At 44.4% G+C, this 19209-nt stretch overlaps 1 protein-coding gene across 1 annotated transcript in view; it reads right to left on the reverse strand.

Annotated features, from left to right (window-relative positions):
* The window catches only part of Armh3 (armadillo like helical domain containing 3), a 203642-nt gene that overhangs the window by 21892 nt on the left and 162541 nt on the right, over positions 1-19209 (reverse strand). Inside the window, exon 24 of the mRNA XM_038330160.1 lies at positions 12954-13032. Within this exon, the coding sequence (XP_038186088.1) occupies positions 12954-13032 (79 nt within the window). The remainder of the gene's footprint in view (positions 1-12953; positions 13033-19209) is intronic.

Genomic DNA, 19209 nt, shown 5'->3' on the forward strand with positions numbered 1-19209 from the left:
ATTTCTTGCCTGCCTCTATCCTGTCTGGCTATTGGTCAAATCAGCTTCTTTACTAATCAAAGGTAATAAAACATATTCACAGCATACAGAAGGGCATCCCACACCATGGAAGTGATCTCTTTGAGTTTGAGGCCAGGTAACAGAGTGAGTTTAAAGACAACCAGGGCTATAGAGAAACCCTGTCTAAAAAAAAAAAAAAAAAAAAAAAAACAGGGGGGGGGGGAAGGGAGGGAGGGGGGGAGGGAGGAAGGAAGGAAGAAAACATTAAAAACCACAAAACCATATAAACAAACCAACAATGGATGCTGGATAAAACTCAAGTTGAAGACCTGGGAGGTCATGGTGCACGCCTTTAATTCTAGTACTTGGGAGGCAAAGGCAGGCAGATTTCTGTGAGTTCCAGACCAACTAGGGCTACACAGTGAGACTCTGTCTCAAAAGAAGACAAAACACTTTGACAATACCAAGATCGAGAGGCAAGAAGACCAGGAGTTTAAGGCCAGCTGGGCTATATAACAAGTTCACAGCCAGCCTATGCTATGCAGTAAAATCCCATTTCAATAAAGGATCCAAAGCAAAGATGACAGGGCATGGTGATGCAGGGACAGGACTGGACAGACCTACAACACATTATTACTTAACAATGAAAGACCAAAGAAACACTTTCTCCTTGGTATTTGACAAGGACATTCTGTCCAGAGCAGTCAGAAAAGAAAAAGAAATTAGATGCATACAAATTTGAAAGGAAGGAGCAAAACTATATTTTTCATATACAGCATGACTGAGAGCCCTGCAATTCTAAGGACTTTAAAGAACAGAACAAATGTCAGCTGTGGTGGTTACTCCTCTGATCCCAGCACTTGAGAGGCTGAAGCAGAACAGCAACAAATTCAAGGCAAGTGTGAGACCGTTAAAACAACAAAATAGGCATTTGGCTTATCTCCTCTCGAATGACCCACATCTCCTGTGTGTTCTTTTAATCTCCAGGCCTTTGCCCAGCTCGCAAATGGCACAGTGGCACCCGAGCTGTACCACAGAGAGTAACACGGGCATTACATGTATCCTTACCCTTTTCTTTCCCTCTCATCGTTCTTTTTCTAACAATGTATAACAGCCACTCTCACCTTTGTAATACTTTATCTCTCCCATAAAAGGGGACTTCAAGAGGCCAGCAGGGACTGCTCTCTAAAAATCCTGATTTAGGAGAGGCAGCCAGAATGGCCAGTCCCGGGTGCACCCCAAAATACAGCTTGCTTTAACTGAACAATTGTGGATTTGGTCTTCCTCCTCGCAAAAACAAACAAACAAACAAAAACAAAAATAAAAATAAAACAACAAAATAAACAAAGAAGAAACAAATAATCAATGAGTCCATCCAGGTTACACTAAAAAAACTAGAAACAGGCTGCACATGTTGGCAAAACCTGTAATCAAAAAGATTCAGCAAGAAGATTGTGAGTTCAAAGTCAGCCTGGAACAAATAATCATGACCTTGTCTCAAAATTTACACACGCACACGCACACGCACACACACACACACCCCTATATCTATTTCTTCCCCCAAGGCTGCATACACAGTTCGGTTAAGAGCTTGTTCTACTCTAGCTGAGCATGGTGTAGCACACCTCAATCCCAGCACGCAGGAGGCAGATCTCTGTAAGTTTGAGGCTAGCCTGATCTACACAGCGAGTTATAGGACATCCACAAATACACAAGATGAAGAGACCCTGTCTCAAAAGAACAAAATCAAGTGAAATTCAAAATACCACTTATATAACATAAAGGTAAGAATCATGGGAGAAAGAGAACAAGTAGGTGAAAACAGCACACTAAGTAGTAAATACACAGATAAAACTTAGACGACCTAAGACACACTCACAGATTTACAGATAGTATCATCATTACTACACGCTGGGTGCCGAGCACTGAGCCTCCGCCCTTGTACATGCTCTATCATTGAGCTACATCTCAAAGAATATATAAACTTTCCTTATGGAGTTAACGCAACCCCAATCAAATTCTCAGCAAATTATTGGGGGGGTATTTCAAGACAGCATTTCTCTGTGTAACAGCCCTGACTGTCCTGGAACTAGCTCTCTGCAGACCAGGCTGGCCTCAAACTCAGAGATACCTTGCCTTTGGGACTAAAGGCTTGTGCCACCACTGCCCAGCCAGCAGCCCTTTTTAATTTTTAAACAGAAAGTCATTTTTTTGCTTTATATGTAAACTCAAAGGATTCAGAATATTAAAATAAATTTTTTATATGTATTTTATGTATATGAGTGCTCTGTCTGCATGCACTCACTCCTGCACGCAAGAAATGGGAGTCAGCTCCCATTACAGATGGCTGTGAGTCATCATGTGGTTGCTGGGAATTGAACTCGGGACCTCTAGAAGAGCTGTCAGTGCTCTTAGCTGCTAAGCCATCTCTCTAGCCCCTTAAAATCAATTTTTAATAAGAATAAATATAGAAGACTTCCATTATTCCATTTCAAAATCTACTGTAGACCTAAACAATCAAGACAGTGTGGCCAGTGTGGCAGGATGGCTCAGTGGGTAAGAACACTAGCTCTTGCAGAAAGTCTGAGTCCCAGTTCCCATGTGGTGTGTCATAACCATGTGTAACTCGAGCTTCAGGGATTCTTCTGACCTCCCTCCATGGGCACTGTACACATGCAATGCATACATACATACATTCATACAGGCAAAACAGTCACAAATACAAAAACAATACATCTTATAAAAAGACATTGTGGCCATATATTTGATGTATAAACCAACAGAACAGAACCCACTTCTGAAATGGATCTGCATGATCAACAGACTCTTTAACACACCAAAACACTTAAATTAATTATCTATTATTCATTCATTTATTCATTTCATTTTCAGACTAGGTTTCACACAAGACTGGTCTCAAATTTACTCTGTAGTCCAAGATGGCCTTGATAGCCTGATCTTCCTGTCTCCACCTTCCACGTGCTGGGGTAACAGGTGTGTGATGCTACAAAGGTTTATAGAATGCTAGGAATCAAACCCGTGGCTTTGAAGATGCTACGCAGGCATTCTACCAACGGAGCTGGATCTGTACCCTCAAGGCAATTAAATGGGGGAAAGAACAGCTTTCTGAAGAGAGGGCAATGGAACTGGGTATTTGAGGGAGGCAAATATTTACTTTGACTATACAATAAGTATACACACAACCCTTGAAATGAACCACAGGTCTATCTCAGTGTAAAAGCCTGCACTGTCTGAATTGGGAACGGTCTGCGGAGGCTGACAGTGCGGCTGAGAGGACTGCCACCAAGTGTGAAGACTGAGTTCACTCCCTGGGCAATAAATATGGCGGAAAGACAGAACTGATTCCTGCAAGTTGTTCTTTGACCTCCACACACATGCTTGGCACACACAAACATCCCTTCCACCTACAATAAACAAACAAATGTAATTTTTAAAAAGTCTGGAGGAAAATGAAAGTCAAAACCTTTTACTACTAGGACTAGGTAAAGATTTATACAGGATATCCTCAAACTTGTTACGTAGCAAAGGGTGACCTTGAACTTCTTCCCCCCCCGAGACAGGGTTTCTCTGTAGCTTTTTAGAGTCTGTCCTGGAACTAGCTCTTGTAGAGCAGGCTGGCCTCGAACTCACAGAGATCCGCCTGCCTCTGCCTCCCCAGTGCTGGGATTAAAGGAGTGTGCCACAACCTAACCTTGAACTTCTGATCCTCCTGTCTCTGCCTCACTGGGATCACAGGCATGCACCACTGCATCTGAATTTTAACATTTCTATTGACATGTAATTTATTTATCTCAATTTAAGTATAAACTCACTACTATTTTATGGTTCAGTAATATTCCACTGGATCACATCTTGTTTATCCATCCAACTGAAGATGGCTCATAAATGGTCCGGAGGAGCCGAAGCAGCACCCCAGACACAGCTACTGAGAGGTCCACAGGATACATATCCTGCAGCAAAGGTCTAACACCAAAGCAGTGATCTGAAGCCAGGCACAGATGCCGGTGCCTGCATTTCTAGCACTTTCCTAGCACTTGGGAGGTGTCCGCAGGAAGATCAGGAGTTCAAAGCCAGCTTTGACTACATAGCAAATTCCAGGTCAACCTGAGATGAGGCACGGTGTTAAAGAAAAGGAGGAAGGGAGGGAGGGAGGGAGGGAGGGAGGGAGGGAGGGCGGGCCATGTTGGGCCGGGTGGCACATGTGTGACACTCGGGAAGAGGATGCACAAGGTCACAAACCTGTTTAAACCAGTGTTGTCTACCTACTAAGTTCTCATCTCAAAAGAGAAAAACCCCCAAACAGTAGCGCTGCAAACCCTGTGCTCCTCAAGGACAGGTGCAGTTCTGGAGTTCATTTAGCTCCTAGATTGGTACAGCAAGTACTTCTGTACTCTCTGCACAAAGAAATCTGGGAAGAGTCAGCCTAGGCAGGCATACAATTCCTGTCCTGTCCTGTACCAAAGAGTCCTGAGAGTAAGAACTGGCTGAAAAGAAAAAACAGAAAGAAAAGAATGGGGGGGGGGGAGCTGCCCATAACACACACACACACACACACACACACACAAAAAAAAAAAAAAAATCCAAAGCCAAGAGCCACACAAACAGCAACCTGTCACAAAACCACACACATGTTGGGTATCTGCTCTTCTACTGGGCACTGGAAAGGATTTTCTATCTGTGATAACTCGAGTTTCTCCTAGGGAACGATCAGTTACTGTGACCTGTTTGGAAAAAGTGATTCAGAGGGTAGAAGTCCACCTCTTGGCTTTCGGAGAATCGGTGTGTCTGAAAGGCAGCACCCCCTGACTGCAGGCCTCTGCATGCAACAGGTACAAGTTGGCTGCTTTTTCTTCTTCTCTATTTTCATCTCCTATAGTTCAGGAGCAAATCCAATTTTAAAACCAATTTAAGCTGCCCAGTTCTCACCGTCAGTCCATGCCTTGCAAGCCTGCTTCCAAAGGGCTTTCTACTGCCTTGAGACTCATTGATCTGGCAGGCTCTGCCTGCTCTTCAGTCAGGGAGACCAGATAATGAACCTCACAGCGGGTGATTAGTGAGAGGCCATCACTGGTGAAAGGACTGGTGATGGTGGCTCTCCTTAATTTCCCTGGGCAGTCACCCACCTCCCTGACTTACTCGCTCAAGCCAGACAGCCCTGTGACGCTTTCTTTGCACTAATTAAAGATCTGACACATGCAGCCCCTGTGTTAGCATGACATCTAATCATGTTTAGAGGTACTGAGGTAATGGGAGTGGAGGAAACACAGGAACTCCATCAGGCCTTCAGCCTCTGTCCAGATGCAGCCAACAGGCACACGTGTCTGCACTCCCCACCTGATCTCTTTCCTTGCAAACATGCTATGTCAGAAGAATGCAAGCCTGAGCTTCAGAAGTCACCATCTCTCAACAGAGACAGTGGTGTACACTATAACCCTAGCACTAGGGAGGCAGAGGCAGGTGGATCTCTGAGTTCAAGGCCATTCTGGTCTACAAGCAGAGCTACACAGAGAGACCCTATCTCTAAAAAAAAAAAAAAAGCAGTTAAGATATAGTTCAGTTGGCAGAATGCTTGCTTAGCATGCAAAAAGCCCTGTGCTAGATCCCTGGTACTGGAACCATATAATTGGGGCATGGAAGGTAGCACAATTGTAATCAGAGCACTCAATAAGGTAGAGGCAGGAAGATAAGAAGTTCAAGATCATCCTTAGGTGGTATAGGAGGTCCTTTTGTATTTGTGTTGTTTTTATTGGTTAAATAAAGAAACTGCCTTGGCCTTTTGATAGGAAAGAGCTTAGGTAGGCATGGAAAAGAGAACTAAATTCTGGGAGGAAGAAGGCAGTGTGGCAGACACCATGGTTTTCCTGCCCAAGACGGATGCTGGTTAGACTCATGCCGGTAAGCCAGTCAAGTGGCGATACACACTAATGAAGATGGGTTAAACTAATATGTGAGAGTTAGCCAGTAAGAGGCTAGAGATAATGGACCAGACAGTGTTTAAATAAATACAGTTTCTGTGTGGCTATTTCAGGAGTAAGCTAGCCAGGCAGGAGGAAACAAAAGGGCCCACTCTCGTACTACACTTAGGTATAAAGTGAATTCAAGATTCAAGGTCAGCCTGGGATATAAGTTTCAAGGGGGGATTAAACTTTACTGTGATGTGTGTGTGTGTATATATACCCTGACCTGGTACAATTGTAGCCCTGAACAAATCAGTCTCATTAGTGTACTCACCTATAAAATCTTGTCTAACTCAAATATCTGATGCAGGATTTCAGTAAATAACCCATGCAAAAGTACTCCCTCAACAATCATAACGTGCTCTTGTTCTTCTGTGAATTTAAATCTGTTTTAAATCCAAGATACTTCCTTCCCTATGCAGGGTCTCCCCTGGTCCAGCTGAAAGCATCGCCTGCAGCACAGGACCTGAACGCTGACTCCCCTGCCCTTCTCAAGATGCCCGCAGAGTGTGAGCAGCGGGCAGGAGCCGCCCCTTCCTCTGACTCCATCTTTCCAATGAACACACAGCTCCACTGACATGTTTTTCTTCTCAGCAGGTCAACTGAATGCCAGAACACAGATAAAGACAGCAGGAAGGTGGGGTCAGACAGCTAATGTCTCATCCCACGTCCGTCTCACGTCTCAGTCAGAGTTCCCACAGCAACCGTCACTCACGGCTTACAGGCTGTTGTGGAAACACACACTGTCAAGTACAGGAAGCTGAGTTACGGCTATTGTGGAGTCTTAACTCTTGAACATGAGTCTTTCCTCCAAGGCTGCCTTGCATAATGGTTAGAACCGGGTTCTCAAGAGAGAAAACAGCATAGGGACACTTGGAGTATGCCTCAGGCACCCTGGTTACAATCCAAAAGTACCCTGGGATATTCCTTTCCTCAGAGGCTTTAAGTTCTTAGAGCTCTCTACCAATATTTTTCTGAGAATGTTCTCTCAAGCAAAGGCCCCTAAAGACAAAGAGCCTTCAAAGTGGGGCTCCCCTCTTATGAGCACCTCACTGTTTACTGGAAATAAACTAGGCTGGGCCTGGGACTCAGACCTCTAATTCTAACACCTAAAAGGCTGAGACAAGAGTATGGCCACTAGCCGGGCCAGATTGGGCTACTCGGTGAGTTCCAGTTTGTCTGAGCCATTGAGTGAGACATCTCAAAAAACCAAAACCAAACAAACAAAAAGTTAGGTATCATTTGAATTTCTAAATACCTAACAGTCACTTGCAGTGTTTTTAAATAATTCATTTATTTTATGTTCATTGGTGTTTTGCCTGCATGTATATCTGTGTGAGGGTGTCAGATCTTGGAGTTACAGACAATTGTGAGCTGTCATCTGGGTGTGGGAATTGAAGCCCAGTCCTCTGGAAGAACAGTCAGTAAGCTATTTTTTTTCTTTTTCAAGACAGGATTTCTCTGTAGCTTTGGAGCCTGTCCTGGAACTCGCTCTGTAGACCAGGCTAACCTCAAACTCACAGAGACCTGCCTGTCTCTGCCTCCCAAGTGCTGGGATTGAAGGTGTGCGCCACCACCATTCAGCATCCCATTTGTAGTTTTTTTTAGATTTTTATTTATATGTATCTTTGAGTATATGCAGGTATATAGCATGTGTGTATCATGTGCTTGCTGGTGTCTGTGGAAGCAAGAAAGGGTGTTGGCTACCTGAAACCTGAGTTATAGGTGGCTGTGAGCTGCCCACTATGGACTTTGAGAACCAGATCCTGACGTCCTGCAAGGGCTGCAAGTGTTCCCAGCGGCTGAGAAAGCTCTCTACCCTGCAGCAGTCATGTGCACTGGCTCTTAGGATCAGGAGAAACCGAACGATTTAGAAAGTTCACTGAAGTAATACTTAGCAGCTTTCAGCCATACTCTGCTTGTAATAATACTTTTAAAAAATGCCTGCTTGCTCTTCTAAAGGTCCTAAGTTCAATTCCCAGCAACCACATGGTGGCTTACAACCATCCGTCATGAGATTTGGTGCCCTCTTCTGTCCTGCAGGCATGCATGCAGGCAAAATACTGTATACACAATAATAAAATAGATCTTAAAAAAACCCACAAAGATAAATATTTAAAAAAATGTCCTGTGGGCTGTCAAGATGGTACAAACACCTGCCACCAGGCTTGAATTTGACCCCCAAAGCCCACATCTTATAAGGAATAAATTAACTCTGAGCATGCATACACACATGTCCCCATATAATACATGTAAAAAGTGTCCTATACAATGATATACGGGCCTCCTCTGGATCCAAAATCCAAAGCTCTAAGGAGAGAAGAAACTTAAAAGGAAATGATAGGAATTAAAACCTCAGCAAAGAGAGCTGGAGAGATGACTCATGGTTAAGAGCACTCGCTGTTTTTCCAATGGACCCAGGGTTAATTCCCAGCACCCACATGGGAGCTCAAAATGTCTGTAACTCCAGTTCCAGGGGATCCGACATCCTCACACAGACACATATGCAGGCAAAACATTAATGCACATAAAAATAAATCATTAAAAAAACTCAGCAAAGACTGCTAACACAGCTGGCTCAAGCCTATAATCCCAGAGTTTGAGAAGTAGAGACAGGAATCAAACACTCTAGGTTATTCTCAGTTACAAGGGAGTTAGTTCTGGGCTAACCTGAACTACACAAAACCTCAACTGAAAAAAACAAGGCAGGAATATGGTGCACAGACATACATGCAGACAAAACACTAAGACCAAAAAAACCAAAGATCTAAACAGGCAAACTGACTGTGACCACATCATAATAATCAAAGCAGCAACGATTCCTAATGTAGGAATGAAAGGACCTGACAGCATCGTCTGCGCTCCAGGGATATTCCAGCAGAATGGTTTCTCTCTTAACATTCTTTCTTGGGGGTGGGGGTTGTACTAGGAAACTGAACCAGGAGACTCCAGTAGGCTAGGCGAAGAGGCAGCATACTGGATTTTGAGCTATATCCCAACCTTTAAGATTGGCTCAGGAAATCCATGACTTTATATTTGGAGAAATTCTTAGCAAGCTCCTAGGCACTGGGGTGAAAGTGAAGCTTGAAGATGGTGTGTCTGCCTCAGAGACAGAAAGCAGAATGCTGGTTGCCAAGGCAGCACAGGAAGAGGAGCAGGGCTGTTCAGAGGACAGAGTTTCAGTTCTACAGGAAGGAAAAGCCTCAGAGATCTGGGGCATAACCACGTGTGTACTGTTAAGCAAACTGTTTCCTACATCCTAACCATTGTTAGGATGGCAAATCTTTTAAACTACAGTTTAAAAAGAGGAAGGTTTGCCCGTCAGCCCTCACAACGTGCTTGGCATTGATAGGCTGTTTGTGATTGAATCAAAGGCAAAGAATTAGGATGGGACTCTGGGTGCATTACGGAGGCAGAGGCAGGTGGATTTCTGTAAGTTAAGTCAGCCAGGGTTATATAGAGAAACTGTTTTCTTGTTTGTTTTGCTTGAGGAGACAAGTGACTAAAGACTGACTTGCACTTAAATTATAAAAATATATAAGCTTAGAAAAACTTCACAAATCTAGGTGGTCACAGTTGCTCCAGTCTCTAATACCAGCACCTAAGAGGCTGACACTGAAGGCCAGCTTGGGCTATATGGTGAGTCCCAGGTTAGCCTAGGTTAAAAAAAATCCACAAGCTGGGCGGTGGTGGCGCACGTCTTTAATCCCAGCACTCGGGAGGCAGAGGCAGGTGGATCTCTGTGAGTTCAAGACCAGCCTGGTCTACAAGAGCTAGCTCCAAGACAGGCTCTAAAGCTGCAGAGAAACCCTGTCTCGAAAAAAAACAAAACAAAACAAAAAAAATCCACAAATCTTTGTAGGAACAGAATGACAAGCTGGGCAGGCAGGGCTAGCAAAGGGTCTGTCCTGCCTGACTTACTGTATGTTATAAACCCCAGCTAACATATATTAACAGGCTTAGGTCTTACCTTAGAAGTATTTTAGAATCTGCTAGGGATTTTAATCCTGTTTTGCTTTTTTTTTTTTCTTTTCCCTCCCTACTAAGAATAGCTGATACCAGCTGCAGGGCCTTACTGCCCCCAAACCCAGCTCTTTGGGAAGCTGCAAATACTCTTGACATTGTGACATCAGTATTAATGTCCCTAAGTGAAGGGAGAGAAGCACTCCACATGTTGGAGATAGACAGGCAGTCAAATGCCTCTAATCTGATAAAAACAAGTGCGCTAGAGTGCTATCATTAGCAGCCCTCAGAAGCAGTGGGGAAGAGAAACAACTATTTTGAGAGCAGAGTCCTGGGATAACAGCATCCTGCTAGCAGTAATGAGCACATGGGCACACAATAACTCTACAAGTGCAGAGATTAGACTTGGCTTCCCACCAGTGATCCTGACTGCCTTCTGTAGTGTCACGGCTACATGTAACTATTTACATGAGGACTCCTCCCACCGTGGTGGTGCTGGGATGTGAAATCAGGATTCCATACGTGCTAGGTGAGCACTCACAAGCACTCTACCTGGTACGAATAAACGGAGTTCCCTTCCCTAGGAACTGCCTCACTTCTGGCTTCTAGACTCAAGAAACATTGTTCGCCACTTTTAACCTTGAAAGAAGAATAAAGGGGATGAGGATAACTTGTTAATCTTTCCTTTCCTGACTTCCTCATGCACTGCAATGGGCTTTTATTACTGCCTGGTGGCTGGTACTTGGAGAGAACTTGACCTTCCCAAGCTGCTGGGGATGAACACTGCACGTGGTTTTCAGGCTATCCAGAGCTGACAGTGGTAGGAGCATCTCCTTCCATTAACATACAGAACATAATACACGGACTGTTCTGTATAAAAATGACACAGTAGAATTATCATGAACTAGTCCACAGGAAAAGGGAGCATCAATAAATACCTCACAGACAGCTCCAGTACAAAAAAAAAAAAAAAAAAAAAAAAAAAAAAAAAGGAATCTGCTCTGCTCTATAGGCAGAGGGAAAAAAGAAAATGAAAGCCATTTACAAAGGCGGCTTTAAGTATGAGGATGGAGTCACACAGCTGGCTTCACAAAAGAGAACAAATATTTCAAAGGGAACAACTGACAGATTAATAGAGTACTATCCATCTGGCTGCAGGAAGAGCCACTGGAGGAGTCCTGAGAAGGCTCTCTGCTAGGAAAAAGCTTGCCTTGCCTGCTGCCTTGCTGGGTGAACTGAATAGCTTTCAGGAACACTGGAACACATGGTCATAATACACTTGCTGGCTGGTCCTGCCAGTAAAACACTCACAAGAGCTACAGTGCTGCACTGGCAAGGAAGGAGAACGGAACACACATAGTTTCACTAGTTTGGGAATTTATTCCTTGGCTTTTCCAACTAAGAACGATGGGAAGCAAGAAAGAGAATTAGGTATTTATGTGCGTATGTATGTATTATGTAGAGCAAGTGAGCATGTGTGGAGGACAAAGGTTTACAACCAATGTCTTTTTCCAACTGCTTCTGCTTTGTGTGTGCACGCGTGTGCACATGCCTCTCACTGAACTTAGAGTGCATCTATGCAACTAGACTGCTGGCCTGCAGGCTCCAGGGATCCATCTACCTCGGCCTTCCTTCGCTCGGATTACAGGCACGCCTAGCTGCTTTATGTGCATACTGGGGTTTGAGCAGCAAGCGCTTCACCCAACTGAGCCATCCTTCTCCTCATCTTATTTTGTGCCTTTGATACAAGACTCAAAAGTCTCTGAATGAAACAGCAAGGTGGGGCATACCTGCCAGAGAGCCAGGAGCTGAAGGTCATCTTTACCTGCACTGTGAATTTAGCTATATGAGCTAAATTAGGCTATATGACCCTGGTTTTATGTATTTTTTCCTTTGTAAACAGTACTTTTATATAAAGTTATGCACTTACCAATTATTATTCTAATACAGATCCTTATTTAAGCCAGGCAGTGGTGGTATATGTTGTTAATCCCAGCACTCAGGAGGCAGAGGCAGGTAGATCTCTATGAATTTGAGGCCAGCTGGTCTACAGAGCTAGTTCTAGGATAGCCAGGGCTACACAAAGAAACCTTGCTTTGGGGGGAAAAATAAGCAAGCAATCAAGCAAACAAACAAAACCATGTCTTCCAAAAAACAAACAAAAAACCCCACTTATTTAAAAAAGAAGAAAAAGCCTCAGAACGAATGCTAAATTCAACTCCATGCCATGTTGAAGCCCCATTTGTACTTTTCTATAATATAGAGCTGAGTACAGGCAATAAGGGAGAAGGGAAAATCAGGCCAGACTCAGGTAAACCAATGTATGAGGCTATCTGCATCTTCAACTCAGACAATACCACAGACAACCTGCCCAGAAATAACTGTCCAAGGGAAAGACAACTCAATCACTAAAGAAAATCTATCTCAATGAGAGCTGATGCTTCAATGAGCACCTTCAGTTTTCCTGTGGCAGGAATTTACGTTCATTTCTAAGTTCTCATGTCTATTTATTTATTTATTTATTGATTGATTGATTGATTGATTGATTGGTTTGTTTGAGTTCTTAAGACAGGGTGGCACACAGCCCAGGCTGTCCCTGAATTCACTATGCAGCCTAGGATAACCTAGGATAACCTGAACTCCTGCCTCCATCTTTCGAGTGCTAGGATTACAGGTGTGCACCATCATGTTGACATTTCTGACTTTCAGAAATCAAAATAACTGATTGAGAGCTTAAAAAGTAATATTTTATCACCCGCTGCAAGGCAGTAACTCGTCAAATTTTACCTCATATTCTCCATATAATTAAACAAATCCTTCAGAAGCACAAATGAAGAAGGTATTACTCTATTTAAAGAATCAGCAAGCAATCTTGCACTAACTCTTCTCAGCAGCCTGGTTTTGCCACCCCTGCTTGGAACTCAGTCACAGGATCCCATTAGCAGAAGGAAGACAGCTAGCTACTTGCTCTTCACCACCAGGGAGGCCAATCCACAGAGAGGAGCGACTTACCTGTTCTTCCGAGAGTTGAGATATGTGATTCACAGCAGCGTAGGACTCAATTTTGGGATTAAAGTGATTGATGATGGCTCTGAAATAAAGAATTAACATTAACATGGTTCCAGATGGAAGATAATGATCATCCAGTTAATAAGGAGGGAGTGCGCCCTGGGTTAGTTTTTGTCTTGACACAAGCTACAGTTATCTGAGAAGAAACTCAATTGGGAAGATGCGTCTATCAGATTGGCTTGTGGGCTAGTCTGAAAGGCATATTCTTGATTAATGATTGATGTGGGAGGGACCCTGACACCGGGGGGCAGTGCAACCCCAGACTGGTGGTCTTTAAAACTACAGAAAGAACGATGAAGGACTGGAGAGACAGCTCAATGGCCAAGGGCACCTGCTGTTCTTACAAAGGACCTAGGTTCAGACCTTAGCACCCACACTGGGTAGCACACGACTGTCTCTAACTCCAATTCCAGGGGATCTGATACCCTCCTCAGACCTCCTAGGACACTGCATGCACTTGGCACACACATGCAGAAATAAAAATTAAAGTTAGAAAGAGAAGCATGCCAAGTAAGCAAGCTAAGCAGGCCAGTAAGCAGAACTACTCCATGTCTCTTCCAGTTCTGCCTTGAGTTCCTGCTCTGACTTTGCTGACGGGATGACCTGCGAGAGCTTTAAGGTGAAATAAACCCTTTTCTCCTCAAGTTGCTTTTGGTCAGGGTGTTTATCATAGCATTAGAACAAGGGTAACTGCCCTTTTCCTAAACATGAGGTTACAATGAGAGTGTACAGGAAACTGAAATGGGAAGGATTGTTAACAAGTCACCGAAGCTAGGCAGAGTGGTGCACACCTTTAATCCCAGTACCCTGGGGGGGTTGGCAGGTAGATTTCTGAGTTCACCCAGCCTGGTCTACTCAGAAAAACCCTGTCTTGAAACCCCCACAACCCCCCAAAAAGTTATTGGAAAATTCAGTCAAACACGTCTGATGTCAAAATGGGCTACAGAGAAAAGCACACAAGTAAAAAACAAGTCATGCCAAGATTCCTCGAGATGAAAAAGTACCCAGGCACTGACTGTCCACTAGGGGGCGTGGTGTTCCAGGTAGATTGAGGTGTATCGCATGGGTACTTGGTGGAGTTGGATCAACAGTAGATGAAATACCGGCACTGAAAAAGCTAAGCTGACATTCAGTTCTCAAGCTTGCTAGTGTGTAGATCCAAACCAAAACTTAAATTCCAGGTCTTGAACCCAAAATCAGAGCATCACTTCCTCTGTGATCAATTGTGCTCATTCAAAGTCACCACATCTTATTAAATCTACCTCAAAAAATCTCTGGGGAGCCAGGGGAAAGTGCTTGTTAAGCAAACGTGAGAATCTGAGTTCAGAGCCTCAGTCCCAGCAATAAAGCTGAGCATACTTGTGTGCTTCTGAAACCTCAGTACTGGGGTGTGTGTGTGTGTGCAGAGACAGGGGGCTGGCCATCAGTCAGTGTAGTGAAAAATAATGAACTCTGGGTTCAGTGAGAGGTATTTTAAAATTAGGTTCCCATGGTTACAATAGTGACAGGAATGTTACAGGGATAACCAACTCCTTTCTGCTTGGCTATAAAGACCTGCTCCACAAAAGGAAACACATGTCTAGTACTGTAAGTCTAACCAAGAAACCAAGGCTGGAGAGCTCACAAGTCCTAGGATGAACCCTACCGCTATTATTCTGAACAATGGATAAAATGGACTTAAGGTCAAACTGCCCTACAAATCTGAATCTCTCTACCCCCAGATTAGCATAGCTCTGACTTCACTGGAGACGTTTCTCTGTTGGAGGCGGGCTCTGCAGACAAGCACAGGGCACCAGTGTCCACACAAGGCACATCTACAGCACCCCCTCCAAGGGTTCAGGGACCATCGTGCAGAAGGGTTGGAAACACTCTGAGAGCCAGAGATCAGGAGAACGAGAGCGAGCACAGCAGTATCGTCTGAACCACATCACCCAGGAACTCGCAGCAGCTGGAGTTGCCTGCACAAACCCAGCCATTCAGCTTTCCTGCATGGAATGGGAGGGGCTCATGAGTCCCTGCTACAATTGAGGAGCTGGGAACAGGTGGTGGTTTCTGGAGGAGGAAGAGTGAATATTCTTTAAGGGTGTGTTCCTGGTAAGTTGGTCACACTCTAGTAATGGCCTCACACCCAGGAGTTTATGGGCAGTGCAAATTGTAGTCAATAGGTTATTAAAAAAGAAAAGAAAAATAAAATACAAAGTTAGGGAGTATTAGGAAGTAGAAATGGATCTGGGAGGAGTCAGAGGGAAGAATTGTGTGGGGTGAATATGACTGAAATACACTGTATAAAATTCTCAAAGAATTAACAAAAATATTCAAAAAATATAAAGTGGAGAATCAACTAAGGAAAACATTTTGATGTTCACCTCTGGACTTCACATGTGCCCACGTAGGTGAGTGAACCTACACAGATGCTTAACACATTCACACAGGCCAGGCGGTGGTGGCGCACGCCTTTAATCCTAGCAGCCGGGAGGCAGAGGCATGCGGATCTCTGTGAGTTCAACACCAGCTTGGTCTATGAGAGCTAGTTCCAGGACAGGCTCCAAAGCTACAGAGAAACCTTGTTTCAAAAAAAAAAAAAAAAAAAAAAAAAAAAAAAAGAAAAAAACCTAAACAAAAACAAAACACACACACACAGAGAATGAGAGAGAGAGAGAGACAGACAGACATAGAAAGAGACAAACAGAGAGACAGATAGACCCAGCTTTCCCTGGTTTTCTCTCTGGTCCCAGGCACTTCAGGAGTCTAAGGATCACACCACACACAACCAGTCCTGAAAATGGCACAGAAATGGCATCAAGAAACCCCAGTCACAAAGACATGACTCTCTTAAGGACGTTGATCCCAAGTTCCTAAGGAACATGCATGTGCTTTGCCAATAAACACCACAAAAAGGGCTGAGGAAGATGCAGGCAAACAAGGCTAAGGAAGTGAGTGGACGTGCAGAGGCTATCAAGGCTCTGATCCTGAGGTGGTTAAAGCCAGGATGCCAAAGGCCCCGGCTGCAAGCTGTCAGTCTGTGGTCATGGCTCACCCAACCTTGTGAAGCACATTTGCGGTTACATGCTCATGAGTCACAGGCTCTTGCTAACTATAGTCCAAGGCTGAAACCATAGCCAAGGTTCCAGCTCCAGGTCAGCCTTCAGCTCCTACTCCTGCTCCAAGTGTCCTGGCCCCTGTGAAAGCACCACAGAAAAGGCTTCTGTATACCTACAATTGGATATATGGAGGAAGAAGCTCAGTCTTTACTGTATAGTGTTGTATACAGGAAACAGAGGAAGCCCTATGTGTTTGAGGTCCTGAGAGATGTGTATTATTGACATGGGCATCATCTTCCTCTGCTCCTGCAGGACCCAGCCATGACAAGCTCAACAGAGGCCCCAGTCTCAGTAGTTTACCCTAAGGCAATACCTGGTTCCAAGAACGACCACAAACTGAGACCACCCAGGCACCACCCAGGAACAGACCATCCAAAGGAAATTCCTAACGTTCCAACCATTATAGATGAGATCACCTGCCAGCACACACCCATCCCTTTTCACCAGGACACCCCTAGACAAATGTCAGTCAATCTGGGGTCCTGAACCTTAGATATCCCTTACCCCTACCTTTGCTATTATAAAAACCCAACCCCAACTGAGTTCGGGGCTCTCTGATCACTCCAATATGACACAGTGAGTCAGAGTTTGCAAACTTATGTAAGAATAAAGGCTCTTTGCTTTTACATTCAGGTCTTGGTCTCCTAGTTGGTTTTGGGGGGACTCGTGATCTGGGCATAACACTCCCTGGGTTTATTGTGTGTACAGAAGATGTTTATCATAGTTTTCCCCCAGATATCTACAGCCTGAAAAATAGTCCCTTAGAGACTGTTCCTACCGAAATTAGTGGAACCTACCTCCCTTGATTCAACTCAATACTGTGAATCCTGCCTCCTCTGTTTATCTGCATGTAAAACCCCACCTCCCTGTTCAGTTCTGTGTTGTTCAGCTCTATAATAAATGCACTGAGGTTCCAGGGTGCTGTGCTTTCTGTAATGGTCTATCCTGTTCCTTTAGGAGATAAGCCCCACCTACTCCCTCCCCTATCCGCCATCTTCCTTCCTTCCAGCCTGAGCTTCTTCCTTTTCTGTATCTCTCCTGAAGAGGCAACTTCTCCTCTCCTCTACCTGCCTTTCTCTCTGTCTCTCTCTGCGCCTTTCTCCCTGTCTCCCTTCTTCCTTCTCCTCTTTCCCTTTCCCTCCCATAACTCGCCCCTCAGGGAACAATGCCATTTTATTACATTAGAACAGCCCCACATTCTATCTGCATGAACCCCAACCTCTACGCACACCAGCAGCTTCAGTGGTGAGTTTTCCCCTTCCAGTCAACTAAACCATTTCTCTGAACCTGAGGAATTGACGGTTGAGCTCCTAACAATCCCCTGGTGTTCCTAGAAATGGGGGAATGCCCCCAACCACAGCCTTCATGGCTACAGTTGAGCCCTTCACGGACACTCATCTCTGGTTGCTTCTCACAGATAAAAACGTGCCTGGACGACCCAGGGTGGTCCTCCTGCGCTAGCACTGCACAGGCTGAGCAGTGCATTTGCTTTAGGGTCCAGGGTCCCTCGGATTTTTCTTTCTCTTTCTTTTCTTTTGGACGGCTCTCAAGTGGTCCCTGCTGTGAGAGACCATCCAGGATGGCCTCTAGCCTCTGGCTTCTGAGTGGCCTGAACCCAGAGTCAGTCCAGCTTCTTTAACACCCCGCCTATAGAGAGAAGATGTTCTGCAGGCCTTGTAGTGTTTGTTTGCTGTTTTTGCGTTTTCAGCTATGGAATATAAACCCTCAAACTATCAGCCACCCACCTGTGAACCCTCTGTCAGTGTCCTGCCCATTCCTTCTCTTCCTGCCACCACTACTGCTGGTCATGTGGAAACTGACAATATTAGTCGGATCCTTGAAGCAGCTGTTTTCAATTCCAGCCTTTGCTCCCTGCCATGGCTTGTGGTACGGCAACATGGTGACAGGACAGATTACGCCTCTAGGTCTCTCTTGTAATTATATTTAAAACACCTGCGGCTCAAAAAACATGGCTTCTCCATACAACATGTGACCACTGTCATTTTGACTGAGGTCAAGTGACCTTACCACCATCTTAACTGAGGTCAGGAGACTTTATCACCATTTTAACTGAGAGCCAGGTCAGGTGATCAAGTCCTGCCATCTTTACTGAGGTATTCCCTGCCTGATTCCCCAGTGCTGACTCTGTTACATGTGTTTTGCACAGTGGCATGCCTTTGGCAGGGCCCACCAAGAGCATTCACTTTGCCCAACTCCTGTTCACTCTGTGTGTGTGTGTGTGTGTGTGTACGTGTGCATGTGTGCATACATGTGACTTAAATGCACCTATGTTTACTGTTAAATGTTATCATTGTCTGTTTGTTGTATCTCATTCCAGACTACAAAGCAATAATTCTCATGTTTTACATTGATATGTACTTTTAAGTCTCTTAATCCAACCCTGCTTTACCTATTAAGTTGAGAGCCAGTACAGTCAAGCTTGGACTCAGCTCTACAGGCAGATTCTATACTGTAGTTATAGCTCATCTATACCCGGTAAATAGTCCTCAACTGCTCAGAGATCTGGGAAATATGGTATTTAAATGTTTAATTATTAAAAAATACTTTTCGTAACAAAAAGAGACAGGTTGGTTCCTAGCAGCAGCACTCTATTTCCTCCAAAGAAGACAGAAGACAAATGAGCACAAAACAATGTCCATCCGCAATTCGCTTCAACTGCCAAGTGCTGATCACTGGGAAAAACTGTCTTTAATCTAAACTGTAGATCTCCAAACAGTGGACAGAATCGCTGGAATCGACAGCCTAGCTGCTCAGGTCAAGGTAGGCTTGTCTTCCTACAAACTTCTTAGCCCACAGGATCTTCCGGAGCCTGGCAGGCCCTACACTAAACAGCAAAAGGCAAATACGACCCTCACCAACCATGGAGGACCCTGAGGAGTAGCTCTAATACCAATCAAGTAAGTTTTCTGTCATTTTTAATCAATAATTCAAGTAAAATTTTACCCTTCTCCAAATCTCTGATGCAGTTTGACAGCTGAGAGGTTTTGTCATTTAAAAGGACAGCCTCACCAAACAAATTTCAATAAGTACAAGTTAACAAAATTCTCTCATACTGCCTTTCATAGTCTTAAAGATAT

This window comes from Arvicola amphibius, chromosome 1 (genome assembly GCF_903992535.2).
Source record: "Arvicola amphibius chromosome 1, mArvAmp1.2, whole genome shotgun sequence".
Classification (NCBI taxonomy): domain Eukaryota; kingdom Metazoa; phylum Chordata; class Mammalia; order Rodentia; family Cricetidae; genus Arvicola; species Arvicola amphibius.